At 41.2% G+C, this 22,117-nt stretch overlaps 1 protein-coding gene across 1 annotated transcript in view; it reads right to left on the minus strand.

Moving 5' to 3' along the window:
* BPNT1 (3'(2'), 5'-bisphosphate nucleotidase 1) overlaps window positions 1–22,117 on the minus strand; it is a 561,382-nt gene that overhangs the window by 371,008 nt on the left and 168,257 nt on the right. The window contains exon 6 of the mRNA XM_044061632.1: window positions 9,609–9,700. Within this exon, the coding sequence (XP_043917567.1) occupies window positions 9,609–9,700 (92 nt within the window). The remainder of the gene's footprint in view (window positions 1–9,608; window positions 9,701–22,117) is intronic.

The raw sequence follows: 22,117 nt of genomic DNA on the forward strand, positions 1-22,117 counted from the left end.
TAGGACATGGATACAGGAGGCCTGGCTGCCCCACGTGCTGGAGTAGTTTTATCAACAGAAATGGTGTCGGATATTTCCTGTGCACCGGTTTCAGACGGAAATTCTATGACCGACCCAGTGATGGCCTCCGGTACCGAAGTTACCGGTTGTGCGGTGTCGTCGGTCGGAAGCGGTAGAGATTCGGCTTCAGAAGAGACCGAGACACTCGCGGTAGGCCTAGGCGTGGAGTTGGCCGAAACCGCGGACCACGTGTGTCGGTCCTTATCCTTTCGTTTTTTGGGTAAATGAGCTGTCGGAAGCTCCGACGGCATGATATAACATAAATTTTCCCCAAAAAATTCCTCTGCAAACTCTGCCCGACGCCCAAGAGTACGTTTATTGAAGAAAGCACAGGCTGAACAGGCCGAGACATCGTGGTCTGGGCCTAGGCAGGGTAAGCAGTAAGAGTGGAAATCCTTATGAGGTATTTGTTTCCCACAAGATAAACAATTATTAACTTTAACAGTTTGATCTGACATCGGCTGAGGCAAGAAAGAGTCCCCAACGGGGTACTTAGCTTTTTTGAAGACTTCGGTAGCTGAAATCACAGGAGCTGGCTGACCGGCACTTGCGAACTGCTTCTGCTTCGGGCACCTCGCGGCAAGAAAGACTGAGGAAGATGGTGTTGGCTGACGCTTTTATACCCCAGGCGCTCTGACGTCGGGGAAAAGGGCGACATCAGCCGACACCGGACCCAGACTTTGGAATCCGGCCGACTGAAGGGCTGCCTGAGGCAGGACAACCCATATGTAAGGACTGCAGATGCATCCTTGAAGGACATCACAACCGTACACTACACCATACATATATTACTAACTATCCACTTACCTTAACCCGCACCCTAACCCTAAGATCTGTAACTCTCGCACCACAATGGAGGAAATAGCGAAGCCACGGAATGGCCCACCAAAATCTTGCCCTAGGTAAGATTTCGATGTTTCTGGGTTTCACTATTTTAAACATTCGATATTTTGGGTTCGATGTTTTGATGTTCGGCGTTTTACGTCTTCGAAATTTTGATATAGACCTTATATATATATACAGAATACACACACACAAACACAGTTTTCTATTATGCTCAATATCTTTACACAAGTTTTTAATTTTTTCCTGATTTTTGTCTCGCACATTTAAATTTGTCAGTCCAGTTTGTTTATGTTTTCAAAAAGCTAAGTTTGACTTCATTTCCATTTCTTGCATTTGTATTGTTTTACCTCTCATCTTAATTAAATGTCATGTTCTCATGAAAGTATGTGTACCTAGATCTTGATGTTAAACTTATTTTTTTAATTCTATTTCCCTTTGAAAACTTGCCACATTCCTTCTGCAGTCTTTCTGCTAAATGCATCACTCTAATTAGCTTTACATAGAGACAGTTTGTTTCTACATTGCCTGTCATTAATCTTCTGTACATTTGTATAGATTTCAGATTGGTAGACTTATCTAGCAGTAATTTAATATTAATAACCCTATTATTATTGCATATCAACGGTGATAAAAATGGATATGAACCAACAATCATTTTTTTCAGAACATAATGTCCAGTACGTTCTGTTGCCTGGTAGGTTTGCTTATAATATGAAGCAACTGCTCTTCCTGAACATACGTTAGAAATAATTTCCTTAACTAAAGTTGTAAAATCCACATTATTCCAGGCTGTTTCTGGTACAGTCAAGTCCCAGATATTATTCTTCCCTCTCGTGTTTCATGCAAGGAATGTATAAATTCCTTTAGGTCATCAGCACTAGACTTTGGTAGTTTATACACTCCAACAATTGTAATCCATTCCACTGTTGTCTTTATTGTCACAATTAACACAATCTACAGCATTTGTGTTGTCATGAAAAATGTAATAATCACAGGTCTCAATCTTTAATCCCTATAACACCTCTACTTGCCTTTTTGTTAGAATGTCTGTTATAGTAAAAACATTTACATCCTGACATAACTGGTTTTCAGTCATTGTTCTTTAACCATGATTCACAAACAATAATAACACCAGTCTTGTGGAATCTAGCAAATTTTCCAATAAACATATATTACTACTGGATGTAATTAGTTTAAGCAACTGCCCTCACTTGCACCACAGATGACATTTTACTATCACCCGAGAATTTAAACAGGCTGGTGGCCACCTGCATTGGAGTATAGGGATAAAGTCCTGACTATGACTTAGGTGACCTGGTTTAATCAGTGGCTTGAGTGTCTGTTAATGCTGATGTCAGAAGGATGGGCGTGCTTAATGTACTCGCATGCGTGTGTGTGTTGGGGGAGGGGGGACAGAGTTAACCAGGGCTGTCCAATGCCACAATCCCATGAAGACTGGCAATTACACAAAGGCCATCCCTCAGGTGAGCATTTAGCTATCAAGCCACATTATGCTGCAGCCCTTACTGAGGGTGCAGGAAAGCATGCTCTCACAAAGGGGGGGGGGGGTCACACTGGTCCCTGTGGTGAAGCAGGTCAGTCTTCACCTACCCATGGCAAGAAATAATGCCTACATTACATACCCTCATTGTCAAGAATCCAGTGAGGCACAAATTACTCTCCAGCCTACGTGAATATCATCATCCTGAATGTCTCACCTCGGCTCTGGGAATACCCGATACATGGGAATTAATGCACTCTAGTCCAGCTGGGGGAAGTCTGACGACAGATACGCATAGCAGCAAAAATACACAGACAAGAAAATGCTGTCTGGCTTGACACTACAGCTACTAGTACTGCTACTACTACTCATAATCTTCTTTCGGCTGTTCCCATTAGGTGTCGCCACAGCGGATCATCTGTTTCCATTTCTTCCTGTCCTCTGCATCTTCCTCTGTCACACCAACCACCTGCATGTCCTCTCTCACCACATCCATAAACCTTATCTTAGGCTTCCCTCTTTTCCTGTTACCTAGCAGCTTCATCCTTAGCATCTTTTTCCCAATATACTCAGCATCCTTCCTCAGCACTACTGCTACGACTACTACTAGACCCATAATACCTTCCAAGTACTACGCATATTCTGAATCAATATCATACATACATACAGTCTTTCTCCTTGTTACCTCAACCTTTGGATTGCAAATTTGGATACGTACTGTACTTCTCTCTCAGATAAAATTCTCTCTTTCTCATTTTTACTGATTTGTTGTTTACAGAATGCACTTCGGTTTTCCTTGTTAGTAGAATGCTTGTGAATATAATTACCTTTTTACTTTTGCTTGTAATTAAATGTTTCTGGTTTCTCCCCAGGTCTCCCCTAAATTTTTTTTTTTGTCCAGTAAAACTTTCCTGATAAACAAATGCAATAAATAGACAGACAAACAGAGACAGAGAGACAAATAGACAGATAAGCAAACAGACAAGCAAAACAAATATGTGCACACTGGGGCTATAGTGACATGTCAAACATAAGAATTCAACTACGGGTGCTTGTGAGGTGTATCTTTTCAACTACAGTATTAGCTAGATCTTTCATCTGTCCCTTCAACTAAACTTTATTCAGCTATATTACTATCCTATTACACAAAGTAAATACTATTCTTCAAACATCAAATTTGCTTTGTTACTGGCAAACTACTTCTGTGATTAACTAAACTTGTCTATTATTATTATCTGGATAATCTACATTCCTGTCTAAATTAAACTATTTATTGCTCTTAAATTATTTATCTGCTTGCTGTGCTTATTTTTATCTTTTAGAAATACAACACAGGTCCCATAAAAATCTAGACAACTAACTGAATTTGAGGGCCTAAGGTGTGGACCTTTCATACTGGGGAACCTCCTCTTTCTGGGCCATCAAGCCTATCTGAATCTGGGAATAAGTCTGGTGAGAAGACTTCTCAGTCCCAAATGCAACCACTAAACTCAAGCAAGGAGCCCCTAGGGACCACTTCCAGAGAACAGGCCCGTTTCTGTGGGGAAGGGGCAGTAGGTAGTTAGAGAGAAAAAGAGAGCACCTCCTTAAAGGCTCTTCACTGCCTGCTAAAATGAAAGGCAGTTGTGTACTAAAGATCCTTTTAGACAACAATGAAGAAGTAACACCCAGACAAGTCAGACCTTCATGGAAACAGACCTGTCTTCAACTTTTAATGGTGCTCCAGCACAGGTCTGGAATTATGAGATGGACCCTCCGAACGGTTCCCATACTTTGCATTCTTCAACCACCTCCATGTCCTAACTAGTGGGACAGACCTGGAGCTTCTCCCTTTCATGTCTTCAGATGGCCAGGTTGAAATATTAGCATTTATGGAAGAATGCTTGTGCAGGTCTTGGCTCAAGATCTGACAGACCACATGAAAAATCTGACTGCTGGGCTAATTTTAGCACACAACTTGGGACTTTTTCACAGTATCATAGGAAATGCAACCCCACTGAGCCTACTGGCCATTTTCTCCTTACCAGTACCCACCCTTATATTGTTCCTCCTTTTCACGGAGAACTATGTCAGTCAATCCAGGGGTGACTTTATGAATACCCATCTAATCTTCTAGTTTCCATCTGAAGGATAATGTATCACACTACTTAATATGCACTAGTTTACTCCAGAGGTGGGGAAAGTGCTGTGTAACAAATCTCTTTCTCGCTCTCTCCACTATGTTTTATTTATTTGCTGGTGTAGGATTAGATTTTCATTCTGATAACAGTGGAACTATTTGATTCATGGAGCTGCAAGAGATCTAAGACCACAGGGCTCCTAAAGACATAGAAGGCTGGGTACAGATGATCACCCCTTAGAGGTATACATGACAATGACTAAAGGGATAGTGCTTCCAGTATTTTCTAGTAGCTAAATGCTTTTAAGCCACGGATCTTCTTGGTAAGGAACCTATAGTGTCTAATTGCTTGATGTGTCTAATAAGGTACATCCCATGAAAGACATTATATTGTATAATTAGCCTAACAAGTGCAGAATATAAAGGGACAATAACTTCCTTAGATCTAGATGAAAATTGTTTTGCGATCACCTGAACCAAGTAAAAAGAATTCCAGACAATTATGGTTATATAACGATCAAAGGAGAGGGAATTATCAACTCAATTTCCAAGGTCTGTAACGACATTCTTATTTTGACGTGGGGCATTGTCAGTGTTGTAGGCTGGGGGTGGGGTGGGGCGGCTGCCCAAAAATCTTGACGATACTGTACTCTTTAGCATTTAATTTGAGTCATTTGTTTATACACCAGGTATTTAAATAAGTTCATGCTGGACAGCATGGGTGCCAGACTGGACCCAGTTTACAAGTATCCGCAAACTTAGAAAAAGCAATGGGCTTTGTTTGTGATCTGGAAATCAAAAAAGTAAACACCACACAATAGAGATCCTAATACCGATCCCTGACAGATGCCACTGGTGAGCTTCATACCCTCTAAGGGGGCACCTGCTACCTACCCTGTAAGGGTTCTGTCTCTTAGCCAATTTGCAAGCTATCTTATTACACAAAGACCTATTTGAAGTGCATTTAGCTTTTTGATTATGTTAATACATGGAATGGTGTCAAAAGCCCTCGCTAGGTCAAGGTATGCTACGTGGACAGTAAGACCACTGTCAACAGCCTTAGTTACCTTTCCAAAAACGTTCACCAGATTCATAAGACAGGATCGACTCTTGACAAAGCCAAACTAGTGTGTGTCAAGCCGGACAAGAGATTCCTAAAACATCTTTATTAAATTATCACTTAAGACACAGGCAAACATACATTAACAGACAAGAATCTAAGCCATATTAACATTTGTTCCACATTTACATACATTAAACATCGCATATCTTTTCATTCCTTGTATCATCAGTCTAACGCTACATAGATTGCTGAAGTCCTGCATGTAATGTTCCCACAATTTCTATGCAATTTGTTCCTTTCCTTTTCTAAAGAACCCTCTTCCAGCTCTTTTATCTCTTGTATAATATTCAGTACTTCAGATGCAATTGATTTAGACTTTGATTTTCATTTTCTAGCAATTGCTTTTTGGCAGCTAACAGAATTAAACTTAAGACCTTACTATGTCTAGGCAATTCAGATCCTGTGTTTCAGCTCAAAATAATCATTCCTTTAGCCACACCCATTTGCTCACTCAGTATAAAATTTGTTAACTCTTTACACTCCCAAATCATATGTTTCCAGTTACTTCTTTCTTCCTCATCACATCTCCAACATTTGCTATCTACCTAAGGAAAAATTCTTTGAAGTCTGCTTGGGGTACAAAAACACCTACGGAAATACAAAGATTCTAAATCTTCTGGACTTTGTTACCTACTTAGGAGCCATACGTATGTCCTCCAGTTGTTCTCCTGTAAATTGTTTATTCCCATCTCTCTCCGCAATCTTTTTAAATCTCCTCTGATTGACTCTTATAGTACTCATGCAATATTTTATATGCCCTACAAATTAACTCTTTTTTAACAGCAGTGTCTGTTCTAGATTCAGCTAAAAGCTCTACCAGAGCAGATCCTTCACTTAAGATTCCCCTATCCCTTTCTCTTTTCCTATACTCTGGTAGAGAAGGCAGCCACTAGGTTGAAGTCCAAACATCTTCTTGACCTTATCTTACTCTGTTACCTTGCTAGTTATTTGCCCCCAATACTTTGGTTCCTTTGCCAGTTTCCTTCAAAAAATTCCAGTCCCCGCCCCCACCCCCCCCCCTTGCCAATTCTCCATACCACTAACTGCAATCATCCCTATTGGCACAATCTCCTTTTTCCATTCTTGTTTTGGCTCAGTTTTTAGTATTTTTTAGGCTACCTTATGACTATAACAAGATATTCTGTATGACTTGTTCTTATTAAGGATCTGCTTCCAAAATCCCACTATCTCGCTTTATTTCTTGAATTTCCTCCTTGCTTCATAGGTGTTTACTAGACCAATGACCACAAAGGCCTTTTTAAGTCTAGCCATGCATCCCAAATCTCTGGCAAGTTCTGATACCCTTGATAAGTGTAAGAAGGGGCTTGGGAGATTAAACATTTGCAGGCTGCCTGTGTCCATTAGAGACATAGCTGCCAAACCAGGGAAGAATTTCCTGTTCCCCATCCAATTGTCCATGTTGCACTTTAATTGGGTTAGGGAGGCACTCTGCTTCACATGGATGGGGTGCCTGTTCCAGAGAAGAGATAGTCTCTGGGATACATACCTGTCTCTCCAGCTCGCACTATTATATCACAGGCAAGGTTTAAGTCTTTAGAATGGGTAATTCTGGTGCTGTTTGACTTGTGGATATACAGGAGGTCCATCAGGATGGTGTCTGATAATGCCTTGTATGCCAGGCATAGCCCTCCCCTCAACAGCCTGGAGGAGACAGAATACTGTATTTTTTTTGGTGAAGGAACCTCTGTGTACATTCCAATTGTACTCAATGATAGGTCTGATGAATGCCGAGTACAGTAGAACAATGACTTCCTTGGACCTAGATGAAACACCTTTGTTTACATGTTACACAACATAGAGTGACCATCATATGCCTACAATAGTGAGAAAATCAAAGGCTAGATTACTGTTTATGTGTATCCCTAAGTCCCTAACTACTGGGTCAACCAGTAGGGGTGTGTTGTAAATATGATAGTTACCAGGGGTGGATGACTTCCCAAAGGATACTATTATGTATTTCTTGGCATTTAGTTTTAGTCCATTATTTGTTTGTGTCAGCCTTTCCTGGAGAACGTTTGTGTTGGTGGGGGATTCTATGAGAGCTTCTAATTTGCAGTCTGCAAATTTAGTCAGCCAGAGGCCACTGACATTGGCCTTGACTTCAAAGAAGTAAATGCCAAAAAGAAGCAGTCCCACGACCGATCCCTGATGGACTCCACTTGTGACTGACCTCTTTGTAGAGGTGGACTCCCTAATTCTACCTTCCTGGCTCCTGTCTGTGAGCCAGCTGGCTATCCACCAGGTGATATAAGGGTCCGTACCAAACCTCTTGTGTTTGTCAACAATGCACAAGTGGGGTGTTGTGTCAAATGCCTTGGCCAGGTCAAGGTAGGCATTGTGAACTATTTTGCCCTCATCCATTTGTTTTGTGACCTTCTCAAAGAAGCCCACTGGGTTGCAAAGGCATGACCCACCCTTGACAAAACTAAACTTGGCTGGGTCCAGTGTCTGGCGATTTCCTATGTCATTATTGATAAACTCCATGATAATTCTTTCCATGGCTTTGCATATACGGCTAACGAGACTCATGAGTCTGGATTTTCCAGGGTCTGTAGATGGCCTACCTTTATGCAGAAGGATGACTGTTGCTGTTCTCCATTCTTGAGTAATGAAGCTTGTTTGGAGATTACAGTTAAATATCAGTTCAAGACAGCCTGATAGGTTATGCTTCTTGCTATTTAGAAGGCAGCCTGGGATACTGCCCAATCCCACTGATGCAGTGTTGCAATGTATGCGGACAATGTCAATGGGATCTGAGTAGGTGGTGCCATTATTAATAATTTATGACCACTGCTGGATGCTACTTCTTAGATTCCTGACATAGTTAAAAAAGGATTTTTAACTATCCTTATCTTCAAAATCTAACCCAAGTTCATGGGATGCCTTGTTTTTTCTAATAGTTTCTTTAGGTTTTTGGTCACTTTCCTAATGTTTTCCTTGGCTTGACTATCTTTACATCTGTTATACACTTTAAAGGATTTTATTATTTTATTGCAAGGTTTATTTATGTTTGTGTACCACAAGGATAGTTTAATTTAATATTGAATTTTCTATTAAGCTTGGTTCTAGTTGGGAACATATCTTTTAACTATCCAGTATTTCACAGAATGTCCAGATTTTTGCCTCATATTTGTGTCTGTTCCTCAAAAAAATTGTATTGTGTTTTTTGGCAAATCAGTGAGAGATAAAATCACATAATAATGGCAAACATTTGAGTTTCAGACTTTATATTCTTTAGAAAAGGCGCACTAACGCAAATCATGTTATTTTACCAACTTCTTAAGTTTATAAGAGCAATATTTAAAATCTGTACCTACTTTTGGGACTTTGTTCCATCATTATTTTTCATTTTGTCTAGATGTCTTGCTCTAAGAATTTGAGAGGCATGGTCGATGTTGGCAATTTTATACATTTTTCTAAGTGAGCAGAGTTTTCTATTAAGTACTTTTCATGTCAATATCTGGGGTAATGCTGTTACACTCGTACTGAACAAATAGTCTAAATGTGTAAAACAGTAGAAATCAAAGGCTAAGGGACTAGGCATACTCTCCTACTGTGGCTTGTAACATCACAACATGCATCAGTGGAAGACATGTTATATGTCTCAAATGTAGAAGCGTTGGAGAAGACTAGCTGAACCAAGAGAAAAATAAATAATATGTTAGTAAATAATACATACTGGCATGATGACGGCAATAATGCAGGGGAGTAGGGAGTATGGCTGCCATATTCTGCTACTGAGTTCATGGCTCTTTTTCATAATAGACTTCAGGTAGTTTTTAAGATGACTAACAGAAAGTTTGCAAAGGTATTCAACAAGTACCTACATCAGCTTTACCAGGTGGTAGTGTGAAAGAATATATAAAACAAATGAGTTACAATTCAAGTAGTGAAAACAATACATTCAACAGCAATTAAAACTGCACTAAACAGCATACCTCATAGTTGTAGTACGGTTGATTTATGACACCAGCTATTGCTTTTCCTTCATAAGCAATTCCAATGAGCACAGTAACATGGTCCAAAAGACCTACGGATATAAAAAATGGATCAGAAATACTACAAATATGTATTACTGTTTAAACTTAGGCTACAAAGTCTTCCCTTTGTTTGTAAAATGTACTCCTTATTGAATGACTTGCATGACTACTTAGTGTTTTACATGGATACATTCAGAAATATTTCTAAAGCTGAAATAACAACCATACTTTTCTTAAACAAGCTCATAATCAAATGAAGTAAACAGAAATCTTACAAACAAGCTCATAAATTGAATGGCAACACGATAGCTCGGTCAGACATGTCCACATTCCTGTCTGATTTAGAATTTCTAGGTAACAGTCAAGGTTTTCTTGAGAAAGCTGCCAGAACAGACTGCTTACTGTGCACCAGCATCCAGATTTTTAGTTTGCATACTTCATTTTCTTGTTTTTGTTATGTTTAGTACTGGTGTCATTTCAGTTAATGATATTTGTTTTAGAATGCTTTTTATTGAAATTGGCTTTGTGGCTCTAAGCCACTTTCAATAAAAAGCACTGTAATAATGACAGTGGAATAATATTTTAGTGTAAGTAAAATATTGCCCCTCTGTCATTAGCGAGACAATACACACACACACACACACACACACACACACACACACACACACACAATTCATGCAAAATGTTACAAGCATTCCCTATACTGATCTTTCTTTTGTTACCATTTTAATTCTCATGAACACACCAATCCCCCAATGTGATCACTCGTACTGCCCTGACAAACCAACAGCTTAATTAACAGAAAATCCCTGGCCACACAGTTTCCCCAAAAGAACATCCCAACACTAGTCCCTTACAAGTAGGGACACTCCGTTTTTCTCTTAAGGAACAGTTCCTTGGTGTCCTCCATCAAAGAAAAGCCTTATGAAATGGGTACATGACAATTCAAAGCTGATCCAACGACAAACTTCTGTTCTCTGAGAAACTCTTCTTACTACTGTTAAATCAGCAAACCACACATCTGCCTCGGCATGCGTGCGGGCACACACACACACAGACACAGACACACACAGACACACACAGACACAGACACACACAGACACACACAGACACACAGACACACACACACAGACACACACACAGACACACACACACAGACACACACACACAGACACACACACACAGACACACACACACACACACACACACACACACACACACACACACACACACACACACACACACACACACACACACACACACACACACACAAAATATTTTTCCATTACATCCCATTTCAGAATGTGCTACACCCTACCCCAGCTGGTCACATGCTCTAAGATAGCCTCGTTCTCAGAGTGAAATTGATACCATAAACTTTTATTGGGAGTGCGTCAAAGATATGAAATTTAGAAAAATATAGATTGACAAACAAGTAGCTTACAGATGACATGCACCATTTTACCTAATTTAGATGCTCTTCATGCCTTTCTTCTTAGGCACACCAGGGGCACCCTATACAAATTTTCTGCAAACGGTACCACCTAAAGGTTTACATCATTAATATAATTTTGCCCCCTAGCCACACACATTTCATCATCAATTTAGTGTTTTTGCATATTTGGGCCACAGACATTTAAGCTCTTTGGTTCTGCTGACATTTCTGCTCCTAAACTGTTGCACTGAGAGAAAAAAATACAAAAAATCATTACTTTTTGAAATACAAACATGTAGTATAATACCCAAAACAGAATTCGTCCAGGTTTAGGCATTCCCAGATTGACTTGACAGGGATCAAGGGCGTGGCGTCATTCACAGAGTATCAATGTATGGCACATGACCCAAGTAATACAGTGATATTACATATATCTATCTGTTTGCCATTATTCATTGTTACAATTATTTCAATAAAAAACAGCACATAATACATGTTTTCTCCTGTCCACCTAGTGAATCTGGGCATCTTGGGGCAATGTAGCAATTGCCCCATGTACACAGACAACCCTCTCCTCCTACCACCCAACACTACAAACTGTTTGAGAGATGCACTTGTATAGTCAAGCTGGAAGCCAAGCTCCCTCCAGCCAAGACTGGACTAATCAGTCAAGAGGAGAAGGTAAACACCTACCCCACACCACACACAACACATAGTCCTTCAAAACCTACACCACCAAAACCCATACATAGTAACACAAAACACACACCTACATTCACGGAGGCTCTTAATATAAATCTGCCCAAGCAACAGAGACCTCCGAAGCTGAAACGCAAACAACCACCACCCCTCAACACAACTCAAGTGACACATAGCTCATAAAACCAGTGTGGCACTCAACCTCAGCCCCTAAGGCAAAACAACGTACCCAACACACTAAAGTGACTCTGTAGTCAGGCACACTGATGTCCCACTCACCAGGCTAAATGAGGAGAAAATTACAGTCCGCTGCCTGTCAGGTGCCAGGATCTGCCACATAACGCATGCACTCTGGTCACTCCACAAGTATAAATACAAGTCTGTCACTGTCCATGTTGGAGTGAATGACCTAAGATGTACCTCCCTGAACTACATGAAAAGAGACATGGAGGAGCTGTCGGATCTTGTAGCCCAGGCAGGTATGACCCTAGCCCTGAGTAGCATCCTGCCATTGCCCAGAATGATACCACAGTACAAGGACAAAATGATTGACTAACAATTAGCTAAACTTCTGGTGTCATTCTACGGGGATCCAGTATCTGTCTGCCTGGGATGACATGATTGACAGACCACGATGCTTTGCCAGAGATGGCCTGGACCTGTTGCCCCTGATATTCTGGATACTGGCTAAGGCCCTTGCCACCCCTATAGTGCCTTTTTTTAGGCAAGGCCCAAATGACAAAATTACCAATGTAACAGGTACAAGCAAGCAAAATCTGAGGGTAATGCTACTCTGTGCTAGAAGTCTAAACCTCAAAATGCACTCACTCGAAGCACTCCTTAAAATGGAGAACACTGACATCTGTGCAGTGACAGAGACCTGGTTCAGGGATCCCGAGAGCACCTTTGCAATACCAGGCTACAAGTCATACCGCACCTTTTGGCCACCTAACCTGGACCAAAACACTAAAGGCGGAGGCGTGTCCATATTCACTAAGGATATCCACACCTCCAGGCTAGTTGCCCAGCATAATGCATCCGAAATTCTCCAGGTGCAACTAACACTAGGCAAGACTGCAATCCAAACTGCAGCTTGCTACAGATCCCCCACCATGCCCCATGATTCCCACTCCACTTTTCTTAACATACTGGAAAATATTAAGGTACAACCAAATATCCTAATATTGGGCGACTTCAACTACCCCATCTTTAACTGGGAAAACTACTCATGTACCAACACATTTGCTCTATGTTTTTTGGAATTCCAACTTCCAACGCCTTGGATCAACTTATCCATAGCCCCACCAGAGGCACCAATATCCTAGACCTAGTCATTACCAACATGAGCGACTGATGCTCCACACCAGAGGTCAGCTCCTCGTTGGTCAGATCCGACCATAAGCTAATCACCCTAAACATCCACCCCCCCCCCCATTAAAGTAATCACTGTAAAACACTTCTCCAAAGCCAACTTCATGCTTCTTAAGACAGAAGTGGCAAACTTCACAACACCCATGCAGACGGAAAGTAGAAGTACGACTGCTGAATCTTACACCAATGCACTGTATGAGCACATACATGATTGCATGGACCGTGCCATCCCAAATAGAACAAAGACGCTCTCCTCAAAAAAAAAAAAAAAAAAAAAAATGGAAGCCAATCTGGTGGTCCCCTGCCATAAACAAACTCAACAACAGAAGGAAGAAACTGGTACAAAAAATAAGTAAAATCCCATGATTGGAAAAACTTCCTTGTCAGCCTCAATAAGAAGCTGAGATCCCTCATAAAATCCTCCAAAGCTAGTTACGAAAACAAAATCGCCACAAATTCTAAAGACAACCACAAGGCATTCTATAGTTATGTCAGGAATCTCAATGGCAACACTTAGTTCTGCTCTTAGTTACAGCACAATGACACTAAATATACAAAACCAACTGATATTGCCAACATCCTGGCAGATAGGTTCAGTGCTAATTTCACTTCCCTCTCACCCCCTAAAGGGCCCATCTCAATACCGGAAGAATGCCAAGTCCCAGTAATTACAGCCACACAGGTAAAAACCGCACTCTCCAAAGCCAATACAGCATCCATGTGCCTAGACAACATCCCAGGCTGTGTTCTGCACGAACTACAAAAAAAAAATGGCACCCCACCTAAGTACCATGTTCAATTATAGCCTCACTTCAGGCTTTGTGCCTACTGAATGGAGCACGGCTATGGTTATCCCACTCCACAAGGGGGGATCCACCACGGACCCCAGGAAAGTACAGTTGTGTACACTTACCATAAATGTAGATGTTCGAGTGTATTCACTGTTGCAGTCATTACATTTGGGTAATCTGCTGACAGGTTGCCCACAGTCGGCCTGATTAATAAAGTCTTGGGTCCTGCGTCGTTTGCTGTCCCTTCTTCCATCACGTCAGGACATCAGGGGTATAAAACATGCAGCAGATGCCATTACATCAGTTTTTCTTGCCCCAGATGTCAGGTGCCCCCAAAATGGGGAGCCAAATATATATATATATATATATATATATATATATATATATATATATATATATACACACACAAAGCAAATACACCAAAAAGGCTTTTAAGTGCAGCAAAAGAAAGTAGAGGCATAGTAAGAGAAAAAACAGGGGGCAGGAGGGAGGGTAACCAGGACTGCAACAGTGAATACACTCGAACATCTACATTTATGGTAAGTGTACACAACTGTACTATGTTCTTCGTGTTTCACTGTTGCAGTCATTACATTTGGGTAGATTCCCAAAGCTATGGTTGGGAGGATGGATTTATACAGCATTAGGACCGGCTATAAGGCCCTGCAAAACAGCAGTGTAAGTGCTTGGTAACTCTAGAGGAAAGTCATTGAGACTGCTTACCATAGGGAGGTGTCTTGTTGTTTCCAGATTTGGAAGAGGAGGCACCCCATTGCTTAGTTCTGAAAGTCCCTTGGGACTAAAACCTGGTGCCTTTGGAATGTCTGGGTTTGACTTGAGTGGCTCTCGAAGGAACTGGAAAGGACCAGTTCTTAGTAGGCCAGTGCCTACTAAATCTTGGAGGTTGCACTTGTAAGAAATCTTTCACAGTTTGCATAGATTTATCTTTCATCTTTTTTTAGAACTTCTTCAGCCTTATTACCAAAGAGACGGTCCTGTTGCAAACAATTTTGCTTTAACATGATCAGGTAGAGATTTGCTCTTTGAGCCAAGCATGGCTTCTTAGCACAGACCCAGTTACAGCAGGCCTTCAAAGAATCAAAACCACATTGCAAAGTATGTTTTCCAACTTGTTCAGCTGAATGCAACAGATCCTGTAAATCCTTATTTCCCACACAGTCAGAAATCAACATAATTTTCTGTTTAAGCAGTCCCATGATATGTTGCTGATATTTTAGCATATGGAATTGACAGTTTAAACACCCGATTGCCAAGGTTGCAGAAGTGCAGACCTTCTTCCTCATCTATCCAGCGCCCTAGAATCTCTATCAGAAGGGGTATGATTTTTAGCAGTAGAAGCCTTAATGCCCTTGGGGCCCTGAGAAATGGTTTCAGGAACCGCAACAGGATTTTTGAAAAGGAATTTGTGGGAGTCAGGAACTCTGTAGTATCTGTCTGGCTTACAAGGAGTCAGAGGCAGAGAATCAGGAGCCATACTAGATTCTGAAAACACATCAACAATGTCTAGAACAGGAGGTTTAGCCAAAGGCATATGCTGAGTAAGAAGAAAATCCCTAAGCCTCTTTTTAGATTCAGAAAAATCCTGACTTTCCCAGTGGAAATGTTCGCTCAAGGTATGTAAAGTTTCCCCAAAAGAAAAATCCTCAGGGGGAGAAGCAGAAGGAATGGAATCCTCTGCATCAGAGTCCTCATAAGTAGGTATAGACAAATTCTGTTCATTAGAAGAGTCAGAAGAAACAGAATCCTGTTCAGAAGATTCATAGTCAATTTCTGCCCTACGCCTCTTTGAAGGGGGGTTGGCTACCCCTGATTAGAGTAATTAAATCTTCAGCCATTTTGATCATTTATTTTTTAGGCATAGGGGCCTGGGCGTCGGTTTTTTAGACATAGATCAAGATTTTGGCCTTAATATTGAAGATGGCATCAGTTTAATATACAAATTTGTAGGCCTGAATACACCCTCAGAAGCTGGTGACTGCACAGCGGCTCCGGACCCATCCAAGGTAGAGACATCAGCTGGTCCCATAATTGAAGCATCTCGTGGCATACCGGACTCCAAATGGGTCTCAGTAGAGGCCTGCGAATCAGAAGTAGTGGGTATCAGGGGCTGCGAAAGCGCCTCACTGAGTACTGGCAAACTTAGGAGAAGCATAGTCGGCAGTTCTGGACCTCAACGGCCTGTCGCTGTCTTTCTTTGCGTTTTTTTAGGTATTCCGGTAGTCAGATTGCTAACCGACATCATTTCTGGATAATTAAACTGTGATCCAAAATATTTAGAAGCAAAAATGTACCAATGACGGATAGTGCGTTGATTAAATAAAGCACAGAACCAACAGCAAGGTACGTCGTGGTCAAGGCCTAGGCAAGGAATACAGCACAAATGAAAATCCTTATGAGGTATTTGCTTCCCACAAGTAATACAATTATTAACTTTTACTGACATCGGTAAGGAGCAAGAAAAATTTCTAGCGGGTACTTAGCTTTTTAGTTGAAGACTTCGGTTCTGAAACTCGAAAACAAAAATTTCAGGAGTCGGCCGACTGGCACTTGTGAACTGCTTCTGCTTCGGGCACCACGCGGCAAGAAAGACTGATGTAATGGCGTCGGCTGCATGTTTTATACCCCTGACGACCTGACATCATGGAAGAAGGGACAGCAACCGACGCAGGACCCAAGAATTTGTTAATCAGACCGACTGAGGGCAACCTGCCAGCAGATTACCCAAATGTAATGACTGCAACAGTGAAACATAAAGAACATCTACCACCCCATTAGCCTGACGAGCCTGATCCGCAATGCCATGGAATGTATCATCATGGAACTTATTAAAAAATACACAGGTAGCCTTCAAACCCTTGACTCCACCCAGTTTGGGCTTGTGAAAGGTAGATCATGTCTCCTAAACCTGACTGACTTCTTTGAAGCAGTCACCAGAGCCGTGGACGAGGGTAAGGTGGTTCACACAGCCTACCTAGACATCGCCAAGCCTTCAACACCATTCCCCACTCTGGAATCATAGATAAATTCACTAAACTGGGCATAAATCCTTATGTCATGCGATGGGTTGCCAACTGGCTCACTGACAAAACCCACATACCATGAAAGTAGCCGAATCCAAATCCGACTCTAGACCAGTGACAATTGGTGTACCACAGGGTTCAGTCCTGGGTTCCCTCCCGTTTGGCATCTACTTCTCTGAAGTTCAGGCCAACAAATTTTGCAGACGAATGCAAACTGGGAGCCATTACTGAATCCCCAAATGATGTGTACATTCTACAAAAGGACCTCACTGAGACAAATGCCTGGTGTCAAAGCCATGGCCTCAAGCTCAATGCCAAGAAATGCATAGTCATCCCCTTTGGGAAAAACCCTATGCCCAAGAACTACCACACAGATGATAGTCCACTTAACAATGAAAGTGTGGTAACAGACCTAGGGACACAGGTGGACAGTAGTTTCTCCTTTGATAACCACATCGCCACAGTAGTCAGGAAATCCTTCTATGTGGCACACCTCATCACAAAAGGTTTCTCATCCAGAAAAAAAGGAGATCATTGTTCCTCTCTACTCATCCCTCACTAGACCTACTATAGAGTACAACGCCCCATTTGGTATGTACCTCACAAGACATTTACAACAACTGGAAAGGCCGCAGAAATACCTCACAAAGAGTATCATCGGCCTCAAACAGATGCCCTATACAGACCACCTCAAAAAACTCTGGTCTACTCCATCGCATATCGCCTACTTAGAGGCGATCTCTGCCCAACATACAAGGCCATGTCAAACCCAGAGCTGTTGGACATGCTACACTTAAAGAAATCCCAATCCCTCAGAGCCACATGCTCCAGGGACCTAAACTTTGTCACCACAATAAACAAAACATGCTGGAGGGATAGGTTCCTGTCCCAGAGACTTCCCATACTCTGGAACAGACTGCCCCATTCATGTCAAGCAGAGCACCTCATTAGCCCTCTAAGAAAAATCTTGACGATTGGATGGGAAATAGGAAATTCACCCCAGGGATCACTTCTGTGGCTCTGCTCAACAGAGGCACAGGAAAATAATTTGTTTGGATGGCGTAAACCAGGGAATCTTTATGGCTAGGCTTTTATAGGCCCTTGGGCCTCGTACCTACCTATGAACCTATGAAGATTAGTCCAAGCTAACCCGGCTAACAAGTTAAACTTAAGCTAGTAAAGAATGCATAACAACTAAAATTATGTATTTAAAAAAAATGGCACATTGTACTTACACAGCATTATCACTTGCTAAGTACGGCAGTTTTATAATGCATGGACCCTTTTCATAGCTCTAAAATTTTTAAAAGCAAGAAATCTGGACAAAGCTTAAAATAATGGGATGACAAAGCACCCAAAATAGGGACAGATTATAAGTATTGCGAATATAAAATTAGAAAGTTGCTAGAGTAACAGAATTTGTGTTAGCAAGCAGTGCTGAACTACTGTGTATAGCATAATGGCTGATTCCCACTGGTGAATTACTGTTGTATTTTACTTGAGAAAAAAAAAAGAACACATATATATATATATATATATATATATATATATATATATATATATATATATAAAAAGATTTTTTTTAAAATAATGTTTTTTATTGAGTTACTCTAAAAAGTAAAAAATAAGGAAGAGTGAAAACATTGCAAAAGAAACACAGACAAGCTGATTTCAGAAAAGCATTTGAGGTTGGTTTTGCCGATTCCTAGTACTTCTTCTGGTACCTCATTACCAGAGTCAGCAAAAATCAACCTCAAATGCTTTTCTGAAATCAGCTTGTCTGTCTTTCTTTTGCAAAGTTTTCACTCTTCCTTGTTTTTTTACTTTTTAGAGTGACTCAATAAAAAGCATTTTTTTTAATATTTTTTATTTGCATATTATTTAGTTTTAAAATGTTATAAGTTAGGGCAGAAAGCAACTATTTTTGTGTTTCTTATGGGAACTGCTTGCTTTTCAATGTGGAAGGAGCTAGAAATTAGTCTTAAGGTAATAAAGAAACACAGTTTGATCTCTTTGCAGATCTGCCAGAAGATATTACAATTTAAGCATGTCTGATTCCTGGGTTAGTATTCTTCGTGTTTTCTGTTTAATTTTGTTTACTGTAGTGTTACTCATTTTGTTCTACAGAGGCAACATACCTTGATCCATTCATTCCTCCCACTATCATGAGACAAGCAGCAGGAGTGCTATTTTCATAATGCTTGAAGAACAGAGGTTTTTATACAAACACTAGCTGTTTCACTCTGTGGATGTCAAGTAACATGGTCTAGATCTGGCATGCAATGGGCCTTAGCATGGGCACATCTCCTACTTTCACAAGTGGTGTAACTCCAAAGACTTTCCCTTTCCCTGATGTAAGTGCTTCTGTGTGGTCTCCTGTCTCCTAAAGGAACACTGCACAAAAAGCACACAATGGGTACATGTACACCCTCAACTTCCAAAGAAAGGTGTACAGGCATTGACTTGTTACTGCCTTTCCTCAATCTTGCCAGCTCCTCCAGCTCCCAGGCAGCTAATCAAATCAGGGTCATCTGGGTCATAGTCGGGGTTTTAATCCTCTCTGCCATGGATCTGGCATATCTTCTTGACAGAGATTCCAGAAGAGACTGCTGTATATCTAATTTTGTTTGCACACTTAAATTTTATTCTGGCTTTCTTCAAGTTTTATTAATTTCTATTTTATTATTTTTTACTTCTGTAAGTTCAAGACTGGAACAAACCAAATCTTGTTTCACTTTTTTATAGCCTGGCTCAATGGAGAAGAGAGGGATGGTGCCCTATCTGTGACCTGGGTGACTGGGATTTAATTAGCAGTCCTGGCAGTAGAGGTGCCAGGCAGGGATGGGGAGAAGTGAAAGGATATGGTCCACTTGCCTCTTCCTGGGGTGGCTGAGGAAGGTTGCATGCACTCAGATGCATACTGGGTAGGTGTGATTTCTCTGTTGGAGGCCAGGGAAACAACTTTTGGCTCATTGGTGGGGGTAGGGGTGTGGGAAGAGCAGGGCTGCTTGAAAGTAATACCCCAGAAGGGGTGAAGGGACAACTTTCACATCTGCCCACTGCACCTCCTATTCCCCAATCTATACAGAGTGCACAAGGATGTTAAGGCTGTATTCACAAATCATAAACTACTAATGGCTGTGAATGATTCCTCCTCATGATCAGCCATTGCTCTAGTGATGGAAATTAATAAGCCAAATGACCTGGAAGAGGCTGGTGATCCTCAGGCAGTGGGGATGCCTAGGAGGTATTATTTACTTGTGAGTTTTTGAGGTGGTGGGGAGTGGTGTGGAAACCAATCTATTCACTAAAGTAAGTCTGAAAATTGGTTCAAGGTTTTTTTTAGAAAGATCTGTCAGAACAGAATTATGTGCAGGCATATTTGATTTCTCTGGACTGTACACATGTAATATTTTCTTAAATGCTTTCTTATTGTGCTACTCTTTTTTTTTTTTTTTTGTTACTGCAGCAGACTTTCATTGGCATTTCCAAAGTTGTAATGGCAGGAAGCAAACCTTCCATTTATTTCTTTTTATTTATTTTGGGGGAGGGGGCAGAGGAGTGATTTTTCTTTCTTTTTTTTTTTGCACATTTGCACTCTTGTCTTCCACATATTTTATTTCATTTTTTTAATTTAGACTTTTTGAGAGTTTTACAAGCTCTAAGTTACAGCAGAAAAAAATATTTGTTTTTGTCAGACATGAAAGTATTCAGTGTTTGGAATGTCTCTGTGTAGTTGGAAACCTTTTTGTAACAAGCCCCAAAGGAATTAGTCTGATGGCTCCTCTACCTGTACCCAACAGGCTTATTCAATCCATGGTAACGGGAGCCAGGAATCCTAAGGCTAGGTTAGAGCCCTACAGCTCACTCCTTCCAGCCTGGCAATTCCAATTAGCTCATTCACGTGAGGTGAGACTCAGAGGGCATGTAGCAAGCCAGCTTGGTGGTCCTGCAGAATGGCCTACCTTCTCTCCTAGCAGTGCAGCCCTGTCTCCCTGAAGTGGCTTTTTCTAGATCTGCTATGCGCTACCCTCTGTGGAAAAGTATGCCTTCACATGCTGAAACCCCTCAACTTACTGTGCAACTTGCATACTGTAGCAAAGGCTCACTGGGATTGAGCTCCACAGTGTGTAACATCTAGTGCTCCTACCTAATGAACCAGACCACAGCCACCTCCCTCCCTCCCTCTCTCACCCCAGAATGGATGAGCTGGGAACGGCTACTCAATCCCACCCTACCCTGGTATCTCCTGCAGACATCCAAGCAGGTATTCAGACTCAGGTCACCTGTGATGTAGTCATTATCCAGTTATACCACAGAGCTGGCAGAAAAGCTGGAAACTTGAATCTCCTTTATTGAAAGGAAAAATCTTCCTTCCAGACTAGTGTTGTAATGTCTAGAAGTATAAACCACTCCCCCTTAGTTTTAAAATCTGCAACAACTGGGACAAAGCTACTAATTACTGGAGAGCTTACAATCTACTTGTCAGAAATCATCTTTGGATTAGTGCTTCTGTTTTGTTCATGGTGAGAAGTTGCAGAAAGATATTACTTCCTAGAATTCTTAGAGACTGCCCAATCATTAGAATGCCTGATAATGGCTTCTTCGGCCCAGTTTGGGATTAGTGTTACTGTTTTGCTCCTGGTGAGAGAAGGAGCAGAGGGTCAGACTGTTTCGGACTGGACAATGTGAGTGGTACTTCCTTGACTGGTCTGTTTGATGTTTTGATGGAAACCACTTCAGTTTTAATTTTGACTTGTTATGCAGCTTGCCTTGATCTTGTGCTGAGCTGCTGAATGCACTAGCCAGGACATCTACTAGCAGAAGCTTATAACAAGTTTGTAAACCCTGCAACATGTGGAACAAGAGTGCTGCTCACCAAACAGCCTTTGACCCATTTCGTAAGAACCAGTTTAGGTTTAGTGCTACTGTTCTAATTCTTGTGAGAGAAAGAGCAAACAGACAGTGACTCTAAGCTGTGTGGAGCAGTGTGAGACCAGCACTAGTAACAGCCAGGAGTACCATTAGGGACATTCTGTCTTTTCACAAAGTAGTAATAGATTAACTACCCTTCTAAACTAACTTCAAAGTCTCCTAAATACTTCATCCATAGATAAGTAAATACAGCAG

The sequence above is a fragment of the Protopterus annectens genome, chromosome 1.part0 (assembly GCF_019279795.1).
Source record: "Protopterus annectens isolate FY-2018-M chromosome 1.part0, PAN1.0, whole genome shotgun sequence".
In the NCBI taxonomy this organism is placed as follows: domain Eukaryota; kingdom Metazoa; phylum Chordata; order Ceratodontiformes; family Protopteridae; genus Protopterus; species Protopterus annectens.